General features: G+C 31.7%; 2 protein-coding genes and 1 long non-coding RNA gene across 4 annotated transcripts in view; 1 reads left to right on the forward strand and 2 right to left on the reverse strand.

Moving 5' to 3' along the window:
• The window catches only part of LOC107359312 (5-hydroxytryptamine receptor-like), a 73678-nt gene extending 59050 nt beyond the window's left edge, over positions 1–14628 (reverse strand). Inside the window, exon 1 of the mRNA XM_015925796.3 lies at positions 13021–14628. Coding sequence (XP_015781282.2) covers positions 13021–14100 — 1080 coding nt within the window. The 5' untranslated portion in view covers positions 14101–14628. The remainder of the gene's footprint in view (positions 1–13020) is intronic.
• A 2181-nt stretch (positions 14629–16809) lies between these two features.
• Positions 16810–21074, reverse strand: LOC107372270 (uncharacterized). Its single transcript, XR_016197847.1, has 6 exons — positions 20947–21074; positions 20240–20474; positions 19895–20123; positions 19138–19241; positions 17800–18066; positions 16810–17709 (listed from the first exon to the last, which is right to left on the reverse strand). It is a non-coding gene; the product is annotated as an uncharacterized LOC107372270 (long non-coding RNA).
• A 217-nt stretch (positions 21075–21291) lies between these two features.
• On the forward strand, positions 21292–24850 carry LOC107372266 (uncharacterized). 2 transcript variants are annotated; one of them, XM_015940473.3, is made up of 2 exons: positions 21292–22226; positions 23930–24850. In XM_015940473.3, the coding sequence occupies exons 1-2, from the start codon at positions 21484–21486 to the stop codon at positions 24303–24305; spliced, it is 1119 nt and encodes a 372-aa protein (XP_015795959.2). In that variant the 5' UTR covers positions 21292–21483; the 3' UTR covers positions 24306–24850. The 2 variants fall into 2 exon arrangements, with proteins under 2 accessions (XP_015795959.2, XP_015795960.1); XM_015940474.3 differs by having other exon boundaries at positions 23977–24850.
• The last annotated feature ends 588 nt before the right edge of the window (positions 24851–25438 follow it).

The following is a 25438-nucleotide window of genomic DNA, read 5'->3' on the forward strand; positions in this document are numbered from 1 at the left end:
TAAACTTGAAATAGAGAAGCAAAATTTTCAGTTTTAAATCCCTTTTCGTTTCATTTTTTATTTACTTTAATGATATTGAATTTCAATTATTAAATATTACATTCAAAGTCAATGACATAAGAAATTGGAATAAAAAGATATTAGAACTGAATTTCAAAAATTCATTAAAAAAATTCCAAATTAATTGTATCTCTAGATATTCATGGCAACATTTTTCATTTCACTTTATTGTTGCTCATTTTAATCTCATGTAAATTCAGTTGAATCAAAACCAAATTGTTAGTGTTTAGCTATTTATCAAAGTTCTGATGAAATGCAGACTCTACTCTTGAGTCGAAGGCATAAGTTGATTACATTGATTCCATTTGGTAATTTCAATTAAAAACTCTCAAAAGGGAAATCAATTGTCAAGACCAATTTAAAGGTAAAACCAAACTTGAAATTTCACCAAACCTTGTGTCAATCTTAATGGTTAGACAAATTTAACTTGCTACTTTGTCTTAATCAACATCAAATGAGTCTCAAGATTGAAATGGCTCTTGAGATGAACAGATCACAGTTGCAAACTTGACCGATTTTCAGGTGCATTTCAAGATGAAAACTATCATCATGAGTCAATGCTCCAATATCTCTCTATGCAAGGTTAACCTTTTTGAGTTATTTTCTGTAAAATTACCAGTGAAATAGCTTTGTTCATTAGTTTTTCGTAAATTATTTTTATCATTGTTAATCAAGAATTCAATCTTATTGGAAATCAGTCTTGCCGGTTCTAACTCATGTATCTTGCTCTGAAATTTCGCCTCATTTCTTTCCCTTCCTTTTACTGGGAAGTATTGGATTCTTTGACTTGCTTTTAATTAAAACAGCAAATAAGCCAGAAAGATTTGTTCATCTGATGCGCTTTGCTATAATTTACATGCTAAATCAACTTTGATTTCTTAATTAACTAAAAAGTTTCCAATTTTTACACACTTTGTGCAACAAAGACTTGAATGTTTCAAAATCTTTACTTTTGTAATCATGAAGCTGGGAATGATAACTTGTGAGTGTTTGCTTCTAATCGGTTCAATCATTTTTCATTTTTTTTCAATCATGATTCCTTGCAGATAGAAACCCAGAATTTCTTGAGAATTGAGTTCGCAAAATAAGGAAATATAAAGAATTCAAATCAGTAAAAATTTGGATTCATTCGATGTTTTTAAATTCTAGAAATAAGTTTAGCTTTCTTAAACAATGCAAGTTTTTGCAGTTAGGAAAATGCTGTCTTTGTGTCGATAAGTTCACGGCCAGAAATAAACTTATTAGATTAGGAGCTTAGCCCTGAGACTAACATTCGGAATAAATTTTGATAACAATCTTTGATGACGATTGTTGAACGATGCAATTTTTGCGCAATATTGATATTAATAGTAGAATGAATGGAGAAATTCCAAATTTCCCTTGAGTTATTGTTTGAATGTTCAGATGATGACGATAAAGATGATGAAATGATGGTTGGGAAAAAAGGAAAACGGAAAGAAAAAGTTTTATTTGACTCTTTTGATTACCGGTAGAAATGAGATGAATGATGATGCTGATGAGAGAAAAAGAAAAATCCTTTTCTTTATTATCATTTCTCTTCCCAAATCTGTTCATTTTTATACCATTTAACTCGACTCATTCTCATGAGCATTCCAGGTTTTACCTCTTTAATCGGCTTTACTCTTTTTTTTCAGCAACAGCATTTGGGACGTTAGATTACAGTTTTTGTTGCTTTTCATTTTCAGCTTTACTTCAATTTTTCCTTCAAAAATAACAACTGTTGAAAAATCTGTATTCACCTAATTTGACTCAACAAAGAGATAATGAGAGAATGTTCATTTTCTCTTTCTTTGCTTATTCTCTTCAAGAATCTTTTCCACCAATCAATGAAGACAATTTTGAAGCAAACCATGATTACGATGAAAGAAACAATCATCTTGCAGAGGTCAGTTTTAACGAGCGATAAAAAGGGTTATCCTTGATGTAATTACTCCATGAAATGGATTTTCGTCCATTTATTCCTCTTAATAAGGTAAATATGAAAAGGTAAGAAGATAATAATGGATGAAAATAATGATAATAGTAATGATTGTAAAGATAAGAGAATGAAACGTTTTCTTCTTTAACCTTTGTTCAACTGAATTCATCAAGCAAGTTCAATAAAGACTAATATTACTCGATTGATCGGCCTGAGCATTAATGAAACAACAAATAATGCGTCGAGTTGGTTACTTAATGCATTAGACTTTGATGGATTAAAGGCAATGTCGTAATTAATGGTTCAATGTCAATGTTGACTGAAAGTAAAAAAAATGACGAAGATCTTTAAACTTTATTTTGTCACATTTGTTTCGAGTGCAAAACCTTTCATTGAGAATGAAAGAAATTTCAAATTTTAGCTCACAGAATGATATGGAATTTTGTGTTTTTCGTAGTTTCGTGAAAATGGAAAAGTTTCGATTTGTCGATTTCTTTCATCAGCAGCCGGCAACAATTGTTTAATGAGACATTGAGTTGAGTTGGTGGTGATCCAAAAGCATTTAATGTTTCACCTTCTATCGGTATCAAGGTAAGGTGTAAAATTATTCCAATAGCCTCAAGGGATCGCTTGAAAAGAGTTTCAAACCTTTTCTGCAACATAAAGGTGACTGAATATAAATTTACATAATTTTTGTTTGTTTTATTCTTTATAAATAATATTGTTCATTCATTGGAAATGGTTTTGTGAGTTTACTCTTCTTTACATTTCACAAGAATTCATGATATCAGATAAACAATTTCACACATTCTGTTCATTTTCGGATTCGATAAGATATCGAAGCTAACAGATTCAACATGTGTTGTCCACATAAAGAGCTGAAGATGTCAATAAATTGTCAAAAGTTTCCAAATTTGAAAGTTTATCGAAAGAAAAGACATTTTTTCTTATGGCTTTGCAATTTTAACAGAAATCTGAAATATTAAAATGAAAGTGTGGATATTGTTATGAACTGGAATGGCAAAGGTACTCTGATGGTTGTTATCATCAGAGTTGTAAGCTTAACAGGCTCTATTATCATCATTTATTGTGAAGCAAATCGACAATCTAAAGAGATGAAAACAAGGAAGAGAAACAAAAAGGAGGAAAGAAAAGGCGAAAATAGCAATTGTTGGTTAACTGATGAAAACTTGAACACGCATTTAGTATTAACAGTAATACCATTTGTATTAATAGATTAATACTCTTGTTTTTGAGTAGGAAGCTTCACGTTTCACCTGAAATATTATTCAAGTGAAAAATGCTATCAACAGAATGGTGGCCAAAAACAGATTAACAATCTGTAACAAAGAAACCCTTTTTCTCTATCTATTCATTTTCCAATTCATTTTTTCCTGTAATTGCTTACGTCAAAGATGATCAGATGAGGGTTTCATAGACAATTCTGTTTGCTTTAAATGTAAATAATTAACTACAAATACATAAATACAACGTTTCAAAGATATTCAAGGTGATTCAGTTATTTGGAGGTCATTTTCTGAGAGGGCAAATTTCATCGCATTGGTTCATTTTTGTTACATGTTTATAACTTATACCGTTGAAAAGATACGAGAGTCTATAAACTGTTCGGTTAATTAATCGTTTTCTGGGAATGATTATTCTATCGATTTCTGCAGGTTTAGAATGGTTATTCAATATTCACAGTCAGTGCTCGGATCACTTGGTAGAGGTATTAGCCAACAAGTTAAAGGTAACCGAAAAACAAATAAAGACATTGTACAGGAAACGGCGCTCAAAAAACAAAAGTGATTTGCTGTGCCTGAGCTGCTAACAGACCCTGAACTTGCATCGGCAGTTCAAAAATTATTACAAAATGAGCCAAATTTCACATCGAGATTGAAGAAACATCGGAAAGTCTAAACGTTGAAAAGATACTAGAGTTCATTTACTGTTCGGTTAATTAACCGTTTTCTGGGAATGATCCGTTTATCTTTTTCACTGTATAAGTCATGAACATGTAACAACCAATCTGCAACTTTTCCCTCTTAGAAAGTGACCTTCAAATGTCATTTAGAGGTCACAAATAACTGAATGATCTTGTGATCTTGATTCGTGGTTCTTCTATTTTGGGAATTCTACTGGTTCTACTATTCGTCAAGATCTGATATCTGGTACAAAAGTTATTAGCACAAAAGAGCGTCAAGGATAAAAATAAACCCAGTTTAAAGCGATTAACACAACAAGCTGAACCCGATCATTTTTTTCACTGAATACAATCCAATCCAAATTTCGGATAAATCAGAGACTCAAATTATTGATGAAGAACTATTGTCAATGAGAAAAACTGGAAAAATTTGTGTTGAGCTTTGAACCTTTGTTGGCTGAGCAGGTATAAAACTGATTTACTTATCCTTCTAATTTAACAATAAACCAACAATCAACCTGAACAACCAAAACATTTTTCCCCCAAAGTCAATGGTAAAAGATACGGATTCTGCATTTTTTCCCCCAGCCTGTTTAAACGCTAATTTCTCAGGTACCTGAATTCCGATGAAGTTCAGACTATTTTTCGTGGATGTAGTTTAATCATGGCTTTCAGGGTGTGGAAAAATTTTCTTTAGAATCCTTTTAGTTTGGCCACAATCTTTACGCAAGCATTTCATGTTTTGACTTTATATATGGTATAGATAGATGAGTGAAGGATAATATTAATCATCATGAAAAATAAAAAATATAATAACAATTTTTCCGAGCAACAGTGAAGCTTTAGCAACCAGGTTGCTAAACAAAGCACAGATGTATGGCGCGAGTCTCAAATTATGCAAAAAATCCTTCAAAAAATTTAGCTAACGAAAAATGCAACCGAAAAACTAATTTCTCGATAATTTGTTTTGAGAAAGCTTCTTTATTTGATTCGATTCCAACCCCCACTTGGAGCTAAAGTGAATTTGGGTTTCTCTTCATCTTGATTAATTTCATTACTTTGATGTATAAAAAGATTAATCACAAGCACGATGAATAATCGCATTTTTCAAGTGTTTGGTCCAAGTCAATAAACAGTTCATCAATCGAAAGATTTATTGCACTTTAATTTTAAACAGTTGTTGGAGCTGAAAATATGAAGTTTACTTTAAATGTTGTAAAACAGTTTAGTTGAACAACTCAACACACATTGCAATACAAACAGTGTTAACTTTACCTTCTGTCCATTAACCTTTTTACTTGTCAATATTACGGTTTGCTGTTGTTTTTGTCGCTTTTTGCTTACTTTTCTGCCCTTTCCATGTTCAAGTTCATTCTAGTTGATTGTAAGAGTAAGTTTTAAGCTAAGACAAGAACCATCAAGAGCATCATCTTCATAATGAAAGAATCAAGTGAAACAAGTATCAAGAGAATCAGGAAGAAGAGGAGAAGAAAAAACAGTGAAAAAAAGAAGAGTAAAGGGAAAATAATCTAACAGGGAGAAGATGAAAAGAGGTAAGCAAAAAGCTATCATGTTCATTTGAGATTGAATTGAAGAGAAACGAGAAAAATTCAATGTTTTTTTACACCAAACCTTCTTTGTCTTTCAACTCTTGTAATTTATAAGGATTTCTGATTAAGGAAACAAGTTTATTTACTGTAATCATCATTGTTATTTGAAAATGAAAAAAAAGACAAAAAATCGTGAAATCAAGTTGATTAAGGTTTTGAAAGATATTTTTTTTCCTTTTACAAATATTCTCTGGATTCTTATCATCATCATGTTTGGAGTAGATTGGAAATGGTGAAAATAAAGGTGAATCATGCAAACGATGAAATGATTATTTTAACGAGTTGAATCTTCTTGATTGTTCATCGCATGATAAATGTAATCGTATTTGCTGATAATGGTTTAGAGCTTTTAGTATTTTAATGGTCATTTTGGTTTCCAGATGAAGTGGATGAGCAGCAAGATTATTCACAATGATTCAAGGTGATTTACTCGATAGTTTCAAATGTAATCTTTAAAATTAAATGGTCTTTTAGCTGCTGATAGTTGAACTGTTAGCATCTTCAAGTTGAGTTTAAACTTCAAGATTCATTTTCATTCGATTTTTAGATCACGAAATTTTACAAACTTTTCAAATAATGATTTACCTTTGCATGAAGATAAAGGGTCAGTAAAGTATTGAATCAAGTATAGATAAAGATATTAGAGTTTATTGGATTGGAAAATTGCACCTTTTGCGTTCGACGAGTTTCCAATAAAGCTGTCAAGTTTCATGTTTTTGTGTTGCACAAAAAACAAGTCGGCAATGGAAATGCCGATTTCAAAAATCGATAAGTGTTGTGCATTCACGCTCGATAAGTGTCATTTAATTGACTTTTGCAGAGTTATTCCTTCGTCTGTGAACTTATTGTTTGAATAATCTTTAATCAGTCTTTCACGAACCGGATTAAACTTGAAAAAGCAAAGACAAGCATTTGCCTTTTCCGAAGCCAAAAGGCAATTTTCATTTTTTGGCAATATTTTCAAATGGCTTTTTTGTTGATCATATTTTTGTTATATTTTTATCCTCCTTTCAAAATCCTATTGAGGAAACTGGATATCACTTTATGATGATTCACCTTAGATAAGTAAATCAAGGATAAACATCGAAGAGTGATTGAAATCGTTTTTCAACTATTGAAACTGATATAAGGCTGAGTTTTGCCAAAATCCTATTTTATTTTCTTTCATCAAAGAGATAACAAAATATCGAAATACAAAAAAAACTCGATTCCAAACAAGCAAAGTTTTCTGTTTGACTGAGAATACCTTTTCAATAACTTTTATTGCTTAAATTTTCCACTCAAGTTACTCTATAACTTGAACATGAAAAAAGTTTTTTAATGAATCGCAGATGATAAATCAACTTTAACAATTCTCAAATTGATATCAAAAACTTTTCTCCATAATTTCCACATTTAAGACATTTCACCACGAAATGCTCTTCAAAATTAAACTCCATCAATTTTTCATCATTTGATGAACAGAGATTTACTGAGATTACTTTTTGATTTATCAGTCTTGTTTTGCATTTTATTTCAATTGCAAGTTTTTTTTGGTTGAAAAGTCTGAAGACGAATGGAAAACATGAAAATTTTCATTTTATTAACTTCATTTTACTTTTTTGTTCTTCATTGACAGATTTACAAGATTCACCACTTTGTCATTTACATGAAACTTTTCATGTTTCATTCATATTTTCATCGATTGATTAATTGAGCTTTTCCTTTCCTTAAACATCGAAATGTTTAAATTTTCAAATGTCGTTTATTCATCATTCATTTTTATCCGCCAATGTCTTGGAAAAGACAAGAAAAAAGAAGAAAAAAACAAACAGAAAGTGTAAAAAATCACCTTTCTTATTATTGCTATTTTTTCCATTCTTTACTATTATTCTGTTCAATTGTAAGATAACGTTTTACAACTCTTTTGCTAAAGAATGATGGCTTTCATTGGCATTCCCTGTTTTGAAGGTAGCATTATAAATGCCACACAAAACGTTCCCAGTATGCAGTCTTGCCACTTACAGGGAATCCAAGATAAGTTACATCTGAATGTTATTACTTTTGTTATCATCGTCATCATCATCAGTAGCAACATTAGCATTTGCTTTTAATGCGTTCTTTTTATCGGGTTGGGGAATGAAAAGTGACAAAAAATCATTCAATCCTCCAAAAACGTAGATTAAATCATATTGAAAAAGCATTTCAATCGCTTCTTTTATTTCGTAAAAAATTAAGTGTAAAAATTGAAATACAATGTTATAACTATATATGTTATATAAATTGAATATTTGGGTAGCGTACAATCTTATCAAGTCAACCATTTCCAGAAATTCCAATCAATACAGGTTGAGATGTTACTCCATAAAACTGAGTTTCTATCAAGATTTTGTCGACATCAAAGATGATGATGGCCCTTAGCATTCATTTAATTGCTTGAATCAAGCGTGGACGAGATGAGGCATCTTCATCATTTTTATGTTGGAGAGTAACAATAAAAAGAGTCTCAGCAATAAATGAATGTCTTTTTGAGACATCACCGCAATTATCGAATATTTTATTAAAGAAGTGAAAATTCAATGGCAAATATAGAGGAAGATTTATTAATAAATAAAATTCTAACTGGAAACTGAGAGTTAAATTGACTTAAAAACAGATCTAATTAGACTTAACGAGTGAAGTGTTAATAATCACTGAAAGTACTTAATAATGAAGATTCAGTTTAAAAAGGTTATTTATACAAGTTTAAATCAATGACATCACTAAAGCTAGCCAATGATGAATAGATGAGACATGGGAATGAATGACTCTAATTTTAACGTTAAATAGTCTATCCCTAGCAATCCTTTTGATTTCTCATCACTTTTGCTTTTCTTTCTTTTCTTGTGTTGACTTGCCTTTTGATTGACTATCATCTAATTGGAGTAAATGTTACCATTTAAACTTCTTAATAGCAGCTCTGAATAAGTTCTTAAACAATAATTTACCTTTCATCGAGTCAATCCTTAAACGTATTTTCAACTTGTATTATTAAATGGAAATTGTTTCCTTGCTTTTCACCCAACTTTTTCTTTCTTTTTTTATCTTCTGGTTTAATGCATTTTGTCTTCAACATTTCATCCAACTAGTGATCATTATCCTGATGAAAAGAGGACGAAAAAAGAAGAAGCTACAGAGAAAAAAACACAGACCTTTAATTTAATAAACTAAATCAACATATCAATTAACCAGTAAACATTTTATCCTAAATAGAGCAACAAAAAAAGTACAACTCACTTTGAATATTCAAATTGTGCCAATTAAAAATTCATGATCAAAGTGAATAAAGAAAAGATTCAAAATTTCACTTTTTTAAGCAAATGAACACAAATTTAAATTAACAAATCTGAATGATGAAAGTTTAATTTTGTTTAGACGTTTGGAAGAGTGAAAAAAATTTTAACAGAAAAGTTGAACGTGACTGAAGGCTGACTGAGGTTCAACACTTTGTCCAGTCAAGTTGACTCTTTGGGTTGAGTCGAGTATAGCAAGTGGCTCGACTGTGTGAGTGCTTATTGATAGTTTTTTTTGCTGTGAGGTTGACGATGATAAATGATGTGAAAGGTAAAGATTAATTTTATCATGATATTAACATTCTGGCAAGCAGAACATGAACAACTATCAAACGGTAAGGATGTAAAAAGTTGTCAAACTGATAATAATAATTAACTGTTGAAGGAAAGTATAAAGTTGGGAGGAAAGAATCGCAAGAAGAAAAAAAAAACAAAACTTCAATTTTAGGGCAACTTTGGTTCAATCTTAACCTTTAACTTGTCAAGTTTGTCAAGATATTATTAACTGTAAAACAGTTTCATGTTGATAAAAGTTGAACCAATGAAAACGGAAGTTGTTGTTGAAAAAGAAAGTGATGAAGATGAGGAAGAGCGGGTAAGAAGATGAGAAAAAAAAGTTTGTATAATTTTGGCAAAATGTCACCAAAATGAGGAAAAACAAGAAGCAATAGAATGTTGAAATGAGCTGTGAGGGTGGAAAAAAAAGTGTAGAGAAAAAGAGAGTAAAAGAAGAGATAAAGTTGAGAATTGAAGGAGAAAACGAAGAAGAAGAAGAAAATCAAAATTTGAAGTGGAAAGGCAATGATGAAGATGAAGAGTTGAAGAGAAAAGGGTTGAAGGAAGACTGGAATTTGGCATGGAAAAAGTTCTTGAAAAGCTTTTGAAAGCAGTGTTCATCGAAGATTGATTTAAATCTGAAACGTTTTTACCTCTTCTTATGTTCACCTTTTTGTTGCACTTACCTTTCCAATTTCATCGTCATTGAAGTCTTTTTCATCCTTCATTTGTCCTCCCTATTCATCATCATCTCCATCATATTGAACAATTTTCAGCTCATTCATTTAAACATGTTTACCAATGAGAAGTGAAAAAATGTCACAATAACAAGTTTCCATTCTCATCTCATTTGTTTCACATTCTGATTCATGATATAATTCGTATTATTATTGCCATTATATCAAAATATTATCATGTTTAGTCGAGTTTCCATTTCTTTTTTTCTCTCACTTCTTTTTCTGTTTCATTGCAAGTTTCAATCAAAAGGCTAAATCACAATTTTTTCTCCTCTTCGCCGTCAGAACTTTTTTTCTTCTCCTTCTCTTGTAAGTTATGAGATTTCTTTTTTTCAAAGATAATTTCTTATTCTTCTTACTTTCATGATATGAATCTCTTGCCAGATACATTAAATCACCAACGATACTTGAATAATGTTGAGAAAAACAGAAATGTATATTCAATTTGACAGATAACCAAAGTTGATTTTCTTCCATCATCTTAATTCATTCATTCATTCATTCATCTTCATCATTCCTTTGCCTCACCCTGTTGATACTCGTTCATTTAAATACAAATTTCCCCTGAAATAGTTCAATGGTTTGTTGACATTTAATAATTTTTCCTGTCGACTTTTCCATTTATACTTTTCTCGCTTTGTTTTTGTGAAGAAGAAGAAAAAAATGTTGCAAAAAAAAAGTTTATGAAAATAATTGCAATTTTGTTGGAATTCAAAGAAGAAGGAAAAAAAGGAAATTTCAATTTCTCTGATTTGAGCATGGAAATTTCATTATTCAAGTTTCAAATTGAAATTGTTGTTCGAATGTTCAATAATTTGAAATTCATTTTCAAAACACTTATTCACAATAACTGTCAACTCTTTTATCACTCCAACTGTTAACATATTTAAATGTATTCAGCCATTTTTTGGAAACTTTTGTTTTCTCTCTCAAAGGGTTATCATGTGAAAAAATGTTCAATATTAAAAATTGATATTCATGTTTACCTTCAGTTTGCAAATGTTATTGAAACTTTGTATTTAAAATGGTGTAATTATTAGAGGGGAACAAATAATTAACTAGAAAAAAATTTTTGGTGGTTTTGAGTTGCGCTTTTAATTGCATTTACCTGAATGGACTTGGAGTTAACAGATTATCATAATTATGCAAATTGAATTTTACAGGATGAAGTTAATAGAAGGCAGAAAATATCAAACTTGTTATTCGACTTTTTTTTGGATTTCTTTTGTTCTTTCTTCTTCTTCTTCTTAATACTTTTTCTGTTCACATTTTGATTGCTGCTAATTGGAACAAACGAATTGTAAAAATGGTTAACTTTGTTTGTATTTAAATTCATTTAGAGGACCTTTTAATTAACTAATCATTTTAACCTTCTTGCATTTTCGCTGCTACTCACATGATACCTGAATTGTCATAATGAGATTAAAATGATTCGAGTGTTTAACTAGATAGGAAAATGATGAATACTGATTAACCTTGAAACTTGAGTAACATGAACATGGTTCACAGAACAGTGTAACATGAAAATATTAAGTTGATTGATTAATGACGCTTAAAGGTACAATGTTTTCTGTCTTTTAGTAAGAAAAGTGAGATTCCATGCAATCTGATCCATTCGTGTTTCAATAGTCATTACTGGTCGATTCTTGTGCAATAATTTGATATTTTTTTCATTTTTCATCCAAAAGGATCAATTGATTGCAGATATCAAGTCGATTCAGCTTAATGTTGGTTATGAAGAAAATAATTTTCACAATATGTTTGCTGCTCAGTTCAGTATAAGCTCATCAGTATCAGTTTTATTTGAAAATCAACCCATTGTCAAGTCAGCCCAGGCAGAACCACTTGTACATGAGCACTGAGGAAAAGTCCAATTTTTACACAAATTTGGCTCACAAGTTTCATGCTCATGGCCGACATATAAAAACGCTCATTTGCATTTCAAGATCTAAGTCTCTATTCATGATTGCCATGTGCAAGTTGTTGCGATTTTCTAATTTTGTAAGTTCATTTAAGTACTTAGTTCATTCATTCATTCTTAGAAGGGTTATCGAAGCACAATTTCAGGTGGTGAGCTTTGTATGTCTTAAACGAATTACCGAAATGAATCCAGATTTCGATTTATTAGTCCTTCAAGTTTTTAAGCATAAAGTTCCAATATGCTCTAGAATGTTTTGTTAGTGAAATTGAATAAAACTCGAATTGAGCTTGCATAAAGATGTAGCCAATTCCAAGACTCAATTTTTTGCCACGTTAATGCTGACAATGCAATAACGCGATGAACTTTTAAGCTACTTTTAGCTTTGAATCTGGTTCGGTTTAGCTCGCTCTGATGAATAAATGTTATCGTTTAATTTTTGAACGTTATTTCTGTGCATCAATTAGAGACTTGAATCATTTATCAATCGATCAAGACACAAATTTGAAGTTGCAAGTCGAGCTGGCTTACTCAATGGGGACTTGAGCTCACAACTTTTACCTGAAAGGGTAAAGAAGCATCCATGATGCAAATTTTGTGCCGATGATTAAGTAAAAGTTCAATTTTAATAATTATATCGATCATTTTTCATGGCAGACTAAGTATTCAATTCAATTTCAACTAATCAATTTAATGTGTAGATGGATAAACTATTTTACAAACAGCTTTTATCACATTAACTTTTTTGGCCAACTGCTGTCAACTTATCAAAGGGAAATTACTTTTAAATAAAAAGTACGTTTAAACTGGGAGTGAATTTTTGGTTACTTAAATTTTTCTTCCTCTTCATCGATTCATTATTATCATGTAAGGCATGTTAAATGATTGGATGTTTGATGAGAGAGGAAAAGTCTTACCTGTAACGTCAATATGCACTTATGAAAATGGCATTTTTTTCAAAAGATGAAAAAGTTTGTCATAAATAGATATTATCATGACAAGTGTAAAAGTAGAGCAAATGATCAAAAAAGATGAGCAAATTGGTTGAGCAGATATTGATTAGCGTAAACAAGTTGAAATGCTTCATCTTGTAAATGGTTAACGTTTTGGTGCAATTTTTTTTCTTCAACAAAATTTTCAATAAAATCAATTTTTACTTTTATATTTAAGGTGATTTTGTATGAACAAAAATGTTGCTCTGTAGTGATTTATCGAAGTTTCAAGAAAATCTTTTTTTCTTCTTACCTTGTATATTCTCCAGTAAAGAAATAAGATGACCATTAAGGGTCCGTAAAAGGTTGATATTGTGGCAAATATTTGGTATCCCATGTGTTGTGAGATTAGGCAACGTTTCTCAATGGTTACTCTTCGTTCATAGTCGGGATCTTTCCAGCCCAGGATAGGGCCAATGGAGACGATAAGAGCCACTGACCAAACGGAGAGTATAATTGAACATATTTTGGTTGGTGACCGGGAATGCATGTAAGTTACAGAGTTGACAGCCCAGTACCTGTCAAGAGCAATGGCAACAAGGTGAAGTATCGAAGCTGTACAACAAAGAACGTCAGCCGAGGTCCAAATGTCACATAATAATGAACCCAGTGACCATTCCCCTTGAACCTCATAGAGGGCACCTAAAGGCATTACCAGGCAGGCAACCATGAAATCGGCTGCCGCCAATGAGGCAACAAGATAATTTTGAATATTTTGAAGGTTACGGTCAATCCAGATGGCAACCATAACAAACAGGTTACCAATAACAGTGGAAAGTATGAGAGCTCCAAGGGTCAGGGAGGTTATTAGGGTAAAGATCAGGGAACGGTAAGAGGCTTCATCTTGACTATCATAAAGGGTACCGTTGGTGGTGATATTGAAAAAGAGTGTAGACTCGGAGTCATTGTAAAGTCCAGGGAGAAAGGGTGAGGATGTGGGTGAGTGGGTTGAGAGAGAGGAAGGTGAAAGGTAACTTGATGTGGGACTGCCTGTTGAACTGCCTGTTGAGTGTGAGGCTGATGGACTGGGTAAGGGTGACCCAGGTGAGGATGAGGAACCGTTGATGGCTATGATTGACTCGTTGTGATAGTTTAGTAGGTAGAGGGAAGTGTGTGAATTGGCTGTGATCAGTGAAGACAGACTTGGTGTAAATGTGATTATTGAAGAGGCAGTTGAAGAGAGCAATGGTGATGCTGATGATGAGGTGGATGAGGCCACTGATGAGGTTGAGGTTAGGGTTGATGAAGGTGAAGGTGAAGATGATTTTACACTGTTTACATCACTCCAAGTTATTGCGGATGAAATCAAGTTGAAATAATCTGTAACAGGCATTGAAATTCTGTTCAGATTTTCAACAGTTTTCACAATTAAATTATTTCGTCAAGTTTTTTTATCCGTTGTTATTGTCTTTTAAACACACATTAAACATGGTTACAAGTTTATTGACACAAAATTAATCACTTTAATTAAACACTAACTTAACGAAATCACAATTCACAAGTAAATGTATCACAAATGATGATATTGTCTTCAAAGTTGCTCTATTTTTCACTTTAGTTTCGGTTTTAGTTTACGATTTTTATCGTTTTATGCAAATCATTTGACAATTGTTTTGCAAATCAAACCAAGTTTTTTTACGCGCGAAATTTTGCAAAGAAATTGAAAGAAAAGGCGAAAAAGATCGACCTTTTTGTTTCTGTTAATCCAAATTGAACGAAAAGGAAAGTTTTTCCTTTCGTCTTTTGAAGTTATTCAAAGTTGAATTTGATAAATATTTACATTTTATTGGAAATTAAATAGGAATGGAACGAAACGTTGCTATCAATCGGTGTTGCCTCTACAACAATTCAACCAATTCTGAAATGGAAATTCAGTTCTGTTATACTTTCCCTGATCTTGAGTCTTTCAACTTTTCCTCAGCTCCTTCAGATGATCAATTTTGTTCACTTGAGTTTACTCAGATTATATCATATGAAACACGCAACCTCAACTTCAACTTTGCCTTTGGTAATTGTTAACGTTAACAGTTCATTTGCAACTTGCTTTTGTTCATGAAAAGTTTCAAATTTTCGTTGCTCTTCAACCAGCGAAAAATTAAACCGTAAACTGGAAAATTGTTTCATCTGCTAACCACTGTGGAATTATATTGAAACATTGACGCTATTTAAAGATGATTTTGATGAATTATTGAAATAGATTCTTAAAATACAGATTTTTCATTTGCTGTTGAGTGTTTAAACAAATTTCAAGACAAGAAATCAATTTAATCATCTTACCAAAGAGTAATATAACAAGAGACTTCACGTAATGATAATTTTGTAAGTTTAAGATTAAACTTAAAAGTTGACTCTCAGGCGGCGCTAATCAAAAAATTGATTAAATCATTGGCCACATTGATTGGGTTTTTGCTTTGAGCAACAATTTTTAGCACATTTTCTGGTTAAATTGTCCATTTTTTAATTAAACGCCACCTGAGAGTGAACTTTCTTACCAAATCTCAAACATAAATTTTTCCTATTTCGTGGTCTCTCTTGCTATATTACTCTTTGCATCTTACAATATCAAGCCATTTTCATAACAGATGGTTTTTGAAACAAAGTGTGTAAGGTGCTTTGAATTTGATCAAGAAGAATGGCTTATTAATAAATTATCAAGACATTAATGCAACTGTTTCGCGATAAAATCCCATAATTGTTATGGCCTTAAAGAAACAATTGTGTGGAAGAATATTTGACCGAATGTTTGAATTTAATTAACTGAAAATTGAATTGAGAAATGATTTTCTTCAAAATTTCCATTCTCAGCCAGCCAACGATGGTTCTCAATGCGCGTTCAGTGGTTCATCTAAAGATATAGTCAATGGAATCAAAATGCTGTTCGATATTAGACTAAATATAATGAGAAGCGCTTATGACTTGAATGTCAGTTTCAGTGTTTTATCAAGTTATCTATCAAATCCATAATCTGAATGAATTTTTCGTCCGACACTCCATCTTGTAACTTGAATTTCAAGTCTCAATGGGTCAGCAATTACTCTTGATTGTTCCCTTAATCAAACAACAGAATCATTTTATTTCGTTGACTTAAAGTTTGCATGAGATTTCGGTTTACATTAAAAAACGTTTATTCCAAGATTGCGGTGATGATTATGGTTATCATGCTGATGAGGATAATGATTAATTTTAAAGTAAATTAAAGAGCAATTAGCGCCTAATAATGTGCAAAACAAGAAGCTGATAAAAATCTGTGTTTTTTGGTTTTCAACTTTACACGAATAATTAGAAGATGAGAAAGATTAATTTCCATCTTGATAAATTTTCACAATTAAAACAGATTTGTCGCTCTTCAGTCTTTTCATTTTCACCATTCATCACAACTGAAGGCATCTTTGATCAACTTTAACCCTAATTCAACAATAAGCAAGATTAATATTCAAAATCAAGTGTTGAAATGGACTGAAATTAAGGATTGGTTGAAATGCTTTTCATTTTTCTATTTTTATTCATTCCATTTAAATAATGAAATCACATTTTCTGCCTCAAGTTAATGAGTTTTTTGGTCAAAATTTTCATTCCTTTAACAATTTTGTTTCTGTTTTGAAGAGTTATCAAGGATACTAAATGATTTAAAATCAATTGTTTGCTGATAATTACAGAGTTAATTTAACATTTAAAAAGAGCAATAAATTTATGAGAAAGGTTAATTTGGTTAACTTGAATTTGCAAGATTAATTAATTGATGCTTGCTTCTACAATTTACACGCAAGTGTATATTAAATGACGAGGTGGGATTAAGATTGCGGTCAGATAAAGTAATTTTTGCAACATGATAATGAGCAAGGTAAAATAACATGGAAACTAATTGTTTCTAGAAGCAGTTTGCTGTAACCAACAAAGGAAGGTGAAATAATGTCGACAATAAATAACAATTAAAGGTAGATTGGGATGAAAAAAAGTGAGCACGTACAGTGAAGACTATAATTGAAATGAATTTGATTCACGATGAAGGAATATTTTAGAAACAATTGAGTTGAGAAGGCAATTGAGTGAGGAAATCTTTAACTTGTTGATCTTCAATAAAATGATGGTTAAGGTGTACAAAATTAAATTAAATTCAGTGAACAACTAGATAATGAGATTCTCTTGAAATGTCTGATAATCACTATTCAACTCTAGTAGCAGCTCTATTCATGAGTAGTTCATTTGCATCCTTGGCTGATAACCAGCAATTTACTCGATCAAACCTCATTTTCAAATGTATGGCTCAACAGAAGTAAATATTTCTGTTGAATGATTAAACGCAAAATTGGCTTTAAAGGTAACGATTAAAAGTCGAGTCCCGTAATCTGCCAGATTATCATAGTTGGCTGAAGAAGCAAAAACCACCAAAGGACCACTAGAGTTGATTAGCACTTGCAATTATTCACTGTTGCCATTACAAAAATGGATTTTGTCAAAACCAAGATTATCATTAGCAACTCATCGAGTAATAAAAAAAAGTGTTTCTGCTAAAGTAGATCTCAAGTGCTCTTCATTTCATCCCAACTCTTAACTGTTTTTTAAACACAACTTGTGTTTACTTTCAACCAGACTTTTCTTGATTCCATCCTTGCTTGACAATTAACAAGCTTTTTAACCAGAATTTTGTCTTCCAATTTCAACCCTTCAATCTCCACCTTCGTGTCTTTTTCCTGTTCCTTTTATTTCACCTTTCGTTAGCATAAATTTGTATTTCTCTTTTTGCTGTAAAGCGTCTTGTGTCTTTCATTCTGGATCTTCCTTTGCATAATAAGCACGAATCTCCTCATCATTGATGAGCTTCCTTGATGATTAATTTTACATTTTCATGACATTTACTTTGCTTCCAGTTTTTCTCAAGCATCATCATCATCTCCTTGGCCTCCAAAATAATGTTCATCTTTGAGCGAGAAAAGCTAACGGCCTGCGATTTGAAAGAAAAAAAGAGACAAAAATAAAAATTTAAATTAATATCTTATTAACTTGTTGCTTCTCACAACAATTTACTAATTACCTAGTAAACAACAGCAACAAATGCATTCAATTTTAAAGTGACGTCAAGGCAATGTTTTGTTGTTAGAGTAACATTAGCGATTCAAATTGTTTCCCAGGACATTTTTATTGTGAGAAATGTCATCTATACCATTGTTTTTAATCAATGTCAATCATCATAATCTGAGTTTCACCATGTAATACACATCTTTCCATGACGAGCCATAAAGTTTACTTGATGGCAATAACGATGTTTTGCTTGTTGACGTTCAGCTTTATATTGTTGTCTCTGTAGGATGCAATTGAAAGTTACTTATGTAAATAAGATGTTTAGATGTTATTTCACTTGTTATTAAGTGAAAGAGAAAACCTTTTTTTTCTAAAAATAAACTCAATTTGATTTGAACATACATTTGGTTACATTGTATTATTAATAATATCTTTGGCTAATTTAAATTGACTCAATTAATAATGAAAAAAATCTCGTGAGCATTGACGACTATCATTTGAGAAATCATTTTGAGTGGGAAATTTGAGAAATCATTACCATTAAGAAATGTAAATATGATAATTAACTGTAATCATCAACTGATTGAGAATCAAAAATAGATGCATTATGCAATTGATTAATTGAATAACATTTTGGAAATGTTTCATCTTGAAAATTGTGTTGATAATTCAAGTTTAAACAGATTAATATGTTAGCTATAACAAACCATAATTGGTTTATCATTACAGGTTAGCTTGAGATTAATATATCAATCAGTTGAGTAAAATCCTTGTAACTGTAATTGCTGTAAATTAAAGTTTCCAAAGAGGTTCACTCATCGATTCATCATTTCACCATCATTCAATTTGATGTGTTTTTTTTGTTAAAAGGTTAGAGATTGAAATGTTAATAGTTTGGTTGATGGTTTGGTTCAACTGGTTATTCTTGTTGGGTGATTAAAGAGATTGGAAATTTAGTTTGGAAATTCAAGCGACAAAAAAAAGTCCTGCAAAGTTAATCAATAACATTCATCATTTTTATGTTCATCAATTTGTGATGTTGCAAATTAATTCTGTTATCAAAAGCTGTTTAAGGTAAATTGTGAGTGTGTTAGATGTTGAAGGGTAATTAGGAGGCCTAATTTTGATTATAAAAAAAACTATAAGAAATGGTTGAATATTTTTGCATCATTTATGGGAAAGCAGAAATTGTTAGTCTTGTTAAGGCTTATTAAAATATTCAAGTTTCAACAAAATTAGTCAACCATTTGATTAATTGTCAGTTGATGATCGAGTTAAAATCAAATTTAAATGGCCGGTACATGAATAACTATCATCAAATATTAACAGTTGAAAAGCGCATCAAAAATACCAAAGAATCCAATTTTGCTTGTTTTTCATCCTTTCAAGGTAATTGTATAAAATCAATGGGATCCACTACTGATTAACCAATGATTGAAATCCAAGTTTTTGATTCTGTGAAGAGAATGAAAAAGAGTTAATTAGATTGATTGAAAGAAAGGTGTGAGTAATGATGAAGCCAACAGTTGAATGTAAATATTTTGGTAAAAATTGTTGACTAGAAAATTTGCAATTGAAAATAATTGTCGAGGAGTTAGAGGATTAAGATTATTGAATGCTTTAAAAGGTTAATTAGTGAGATTTTTTGAGGTGCAGAATTAATGTTTAGATTATTTTAACATGAGATTGTGTAGAGTATAATAAAGTAATTTTGAAAGGAAGAAAATAAAATTAGTTGGAGAAGAGTTAATTTAGACAAGGTACAATGACAAGTAATTAGTCGAACGATGGATCCTATTTTCTGCCAAAGGAAAGCTTGTTACTGAAAGCATTTAAGAAACGATTAGTATGAATGAGATGATTGAATGAAAGGGTTAATGAAAACAAATCTCATGATGAAGGTCAGGTTTGTTGCGTGTCAAGATATTTCAATTGACTAGGGGAAAAAGTGGTTAATAGCTAGTAAATAAGTTGATAATAGTATTAGCAAGGAAATGATAATGGAGGTTTAGGATTAACTCAAGAAGAGACTCCTGTCCATTTGAATTAGGGATTAACAGGTAACAATTATTTAACCAATTATCCATTTATGTTGTTCCGAAGCAAACCTTCTATCTTGACCAATCTCATCAATTTCTTCATTATTCACTTTCGTCTGTTGTGGTTCTTTCTCCTCCTTTCTGTTTAACCATGCTTGGTTTGTTTTTTAATCATCAAAGTTCATCTTCATCATTTTAAAGTGAGAGCCATAAATAATAAAATGTAGTTGGCCTTTTGTTGCTTTCCAAATTTTCCTGGTAATTAACAGTGGAAATAATTATTTTCATTTGTCCTACACTGAAAAACAGAAACAATGGAAGAAAAAAAACAGATTATGAGAAAAGGTTGAAATGATTAATCCATAAGGGTTTTGGAGGTTGAAAAAGGAAACAAAGATGACAAAAAATACTGACCTAAACCTTGTAGTTTTAAAGCTTGACCTGGTTGTAACGAGCGACAATCAATCAAGATCACAAGTCTAGACTTTGGGTGGAAATTGCTTCATCAATTTACTTTCAATAACTAGTTGTATTGCTATCATTATTGAATTAGTTTCCGATTTTTATTCTGATTTTAGCCTTTGGATTGTCTTGATTATTGTATTCTTCCGGAATCTTTGGATCAACCATACAATGGGAAGCGAGTAATCTGTAAAATAGAGAAGATTTTAGTTTATTGGGAAAATAAATAATAATAATTGGTGATATCTTTCATAATGATAATCGGATTTAGTTAAGGTAAATTAATTTCGTTTTAGTAAATTGTGATTTTCACTTATAGATTAAGTTATAACCAAAAACTTGATTCAGTGTTTCTTTTTTTTGTCATCTAATACAAGACTAAGGTCCATTAAGGAGAGCCATTTGACGAGAAAAAAAGATTCATAAAGTAATAAATGTAACATAAATTATTACCTCTTTTGTGAAAATTTGGAACACTCGATAATTCATAGAAGAATGAATTTACCCATAATAACGTTGAAATGATTTATGTATAGAGTAGAGTTGAATTACACCAATGGTCAACTGATTGTTAATTGTTACCATTCTGTATCACTTTTGGTTAAACATATCGATGGAGGGAAGGGAAATGTATCATATAATGAAGCATGGGTACTGACCTTGTTGGTTAAAGATTAGTTTGACAAAGTAACCATGAAAATGGCAAGTTTAGTCAAAGGCCTTGAACAATGTTGATGAATTAAGACGATGGATTCCAAATAATTAGAGGACACATTTTGGCTAAAAATTAAAAAGTAAGACATTAAGATGAGAAAAAAATGAGAGATGATAGCTGAGAGGGAGAGTTAATAATAACAAGAAAGGCTTGATTATGAGAGGAGGGAGGACATAGAAATCTAATTACAGTCAGGGCATGGTTAATCGTCAATCAAAATAAGAGAAAGTTTAATCCGGCCTAAGATATAAAATGTCCTGGTCTAACTAGTTATTTAATTAGTTGATTCTTATCTTCAGTATAGAAAAGTTCTCGTCTAAAAACCTACTGAGTTTTCCATTAAATTTTGCTACTTAATAACTGTAATTTTATACAGTAAGAAACATTTTCACTTATTTTAAATTTTACCTGTTTGTGCAAAAAAACACCGAGTTCAAGTTTTTCCATTTTCTGCTATCAAGTTGAACCAAGTGAAGACAAAATGCGTGTCTGTTTAATTTCCCTCTGTGTCATCTTGTGTGCTGTATACACTCAATCTGAGTCTCGTCAGTATTACCCTGGAGTTGGATATGTTTCCACTGGAGATCGACCTGTTAAATCTTCACGATTACGAGCAGCTCCAGCAGCAGCTAGAAATAGTCAACAACGATCACGACCTGCTCGATTGAGAGAAGACTATGAGCTTTTGGAAAGGGAAGAGCTTGCTCCAGCTCGACGACAGACTCGACGAAATAATCGCAACTCAAATAGAAGATCCTCTGCTCGACGTTCATCACCTGGTCGTCGGTATCGATTGGCTCGTAATGAAGCCACTACAGTTGATCCGCCACCAGCTTCAGAGCCAGTTGCTCCCTTACCAGCACAACCAGCACAAGCTGCCTCTCAACCATCTCTTTCTGCCGATTCTTCACCAGTGCGCGCCTTTGGAGGAATCTTTCCAAACTTCCAAGCTGGAGGTTTAGGTGGTGTAACCGGTGGTGGCTTTGCTCAAACAAATGGACCTGGAGCTGCTTTTGCTGCTGGTTTTGCACAATCAAGTGGATCACAATCATTCGCTGGTGGCTTTGGAGCTGTTATCAACCATCCAAAATTCCCCAAATTTGGAGGATCTGGTCGTCCAATCAATAAAAATGATAAAGATTCCGATCTAGACAATGTTAGCAGCAAAGACGATGCCCGATCAGATGATTCAGGTTTTGATGATCCAATTGACGACTCTGAAAGGTAAGTTTTGATTTGAAATTAGTAAGGATCTTGAAAGTTGAGATTGAAAATAGCATTTCCTGTTATCTTTTATAATTGACTCTTTGTCAGCAGAAGCTTTACACACCAGCTTTTTCATCGTTCATTTTGATTAACTATCACAGTTCCAATTTGAGTATTACATTTTTAAGATCGTTATTACGCTGATTATTATATTAGTCACCTTGTATACAAAGTTGTCCTGAAAGACCTTGTCAACTGAATATTATTGTATGCAAATATTAAGTTAACATTAGAAATTATAGATGTTATGTGAGACATGAACCGTCCGTTAGTTTTAGTTACCTTCAGATAAGCTTCAATTAAAATCCTTAAAGGAAGAGGGATGAGATTGTCAGGGTGAGACACGCGTTTTACGCACCTAATGAACAATGTTTTGATTTCTAAAATGGTGAGAGCAAATTGCTGAGCATCACGAAACTACTAACTTACGTGACTGGTTACTTAATCGCTGTATTTAGTTGCAACATTTAACTGAGTAAACGCTAGTAAAATAAGAAAAGAGCTTATAGCAAAGAAAAGCTTGTTAAGAACTGGATAGCGTGTTAAACTTGAAACAGTAAAATGTTCTAAATTATGTCAACTTTCTCACATTAACTTTTTACCTTCTTTCTACTTTTAATAACTCAACGATAATCTGCTGGTGATAAATTGAATAACAAAAGATATTTACTAACATAAAAGATATTGAAGATGATTCTTAAGCCTTTGAGATGTAGACAGCTTGAGCCAAAAATAGATATTATTTGTCATCAAGAAGTGAATCTTTAATAATTTTAAGCACTCCTTTGGGTCTGTAAGAGATATGGAAGAAGAAATTGTTAAATGTCAGCCTTTGGTTCAAAGATTGTTGTACCTTTTTCATGCATAAGAATCTGAAATTATCTTTCCAGCGATAGTCGAGATTTTGAAGATAGAGAGAAATATAGCGTAGATTTGATGAGTGATTGGACTCGAGACATCATGGCAACTACATGCATCTTTCCTCTAGTTAACTCCCCTGGAGATCTAACAAGTTAAAATTGAAAACGAAAAAAATAGATAGTAAAAAAGAATAACATTAATTAGTTAATCAGTAAGCAAACAATTGTTGACCACAATGTAGAAAACGGAACAAAAACAAAAGGAATGATAAAGGGATAGGGATCATTATTTCAAGCTCAACAAATATAACTCGTTGCCATTGTGTTTATGCAAAAGGGAGAGAACCAAAGTTGAATGAAAGTAATTAAATGACCAACAGAAGGTTAGGTAGTTAGAGATAGCCTACATTGCTACAAGACTTACAATTTTAAATTTAACAGTTGTTTTGTTTTTAACAAAATGCCATTACACAGCTCCAAGTTTATGTCAATTAGAGTGAACGTTGATAACAGTTGATAATTGAGTTATTAAATGGGAATAAACTTGTCAAATGAAGCTGGAATTAAAAAGAAAAACAAATGTAAATTCAAAAATAGAGAGACAGAAAATAAGAGATGAAAATGGAGAAGCAGTAAAAATAAACATTACAAAGCATGTAGATTTAGTTAATTTTTTTGTTGTGGGTCCATTAACATTAACCATTACAGGATAAGGGTTAAGGTTAAAAACAAATGAACAAATGAAACTAGAGTTAGCCTCCGTAATGAGGTTAATGAGTTTTTCATCTCTTATACTCTTAGATGGTTCAATAAGACATCAGCTTACGTATATGACTTGTCTTCGACAGTGATGACGACCAGAAATTGGACCGCCTTCGCAGATATCGCGGCTAATGTAACCAACCAGATGACTGACCAGTTTAAGATTGTACCACTCGAAGGAATAACTGGTTGGAGAAAGTGTTCCAAGTGTCCAGGGGCTTTGGTATTTGTTATGGCCAATGAAAAGGGACGGAAAATGATAGGAGCTTCATCAAAATCATTTACATTTAAATCCATCAAAAAACCAGCACCAGTTTCTTCCACAGTAACCCAAGCACCAATACCAACATCACCACCAGTAACACCAATGCCAACAACTACAGAATCAATCATGGATGAAAAACAGGAGGACTGACGAGGCTTTTTATAAAAGATTGAAAACAAATGAGAAAATAAATTAACCTGTTGACAAAATCACAACAAAAACAAGGCAAAGACAAGACATTCAATACAAACCATTAGATTTTAACATTAACATTTAGCCACCATAGAAAGAATTTAAAAGCTTAATAACTTGATAAAAACTGTCATAAATCAGTATTTTTAAAAATTAGTAATTAAGAGTTTACTTAACGTAATGGTGAGGCACAGAAGATTAAACGGGTTTAAATTTTAACGGTTTTTGTTACTCCTTTGTTTTCAGTCTCTTGTTAAACTCTCGACCAATCAGTATCTCTCAATGGTGAAGTTGGCTTTAAAGCACATTGACTTTTAATGGATACCGATGAACCTGTCAAATGGAATGAACTGTTAACCTTATTTTTATACATAATTTTTTTTCGTTTTCAATTGAATCCTTAACAGTACTTTTTAATACTTTCTTGTTTTTTTACCAATTCTATTCTGTAAGCCAGCAATTGATAAAATATTTTTTTAATAAACTTACACTTATCTCCAAAATTTTGCCTCTTATCCATCATATATTATCACCCTGTAACAGCGAATCAGATCAAATTTTGGCCATTAATCTAACTAAATTTCATGAAAATCGGTTAATTGTTAGAGCCTTCAATTGCACTTTCGATTAAATCATATTATGAGATTTGTATTATCGATATAATCGATATCATCGCATAATACAAATCTCTTTATAGCGATCTCTTCTCAATTTCATACATTTATTTTACAGTTTATTTGAAGTTTACAGTTTGAGTCGATTGAAATAAGACGATAAAGGAAAACCAGCATTTAACAAAGAACTCTTTTCGCTAAATACAAGTACTTAATAATAACATCACCCGATTTCCAAACATCTCCATCGATAAATTTCATAAACTAGAAACATAGCAGTTCGAATCATACGTATGAAATATGGTAAATCAGGTTTAGTTTTGCAATCGGCATATAACCTAATGAAAATTTTTACTTTTCAGGTTCCTGGACAGCGTATTTTGGATAGTCGGATATCTTCTTTTTCAGTGATAAATCCTTTAGATAGAAATTCTCGGTCTTGTCTATATTTGGGTGGCAAAAAATCTACTAGATATT

This window comes from Tetranychus urticae, chromosome 1, assembly GCF_039701765.1.
Source record: "Tetranychus urticae isolate SD_2017Ah chromosome 1, NJAU_TeUrti_SD_1.0, whole genome shotgun sequence".
Lineage (NCBI taxonomy): Eukaryota > Metazoa > Arthropoda > Arachnida > Trombidiformes > Tetranychidae > Tetranychus > Tetranychus urticae.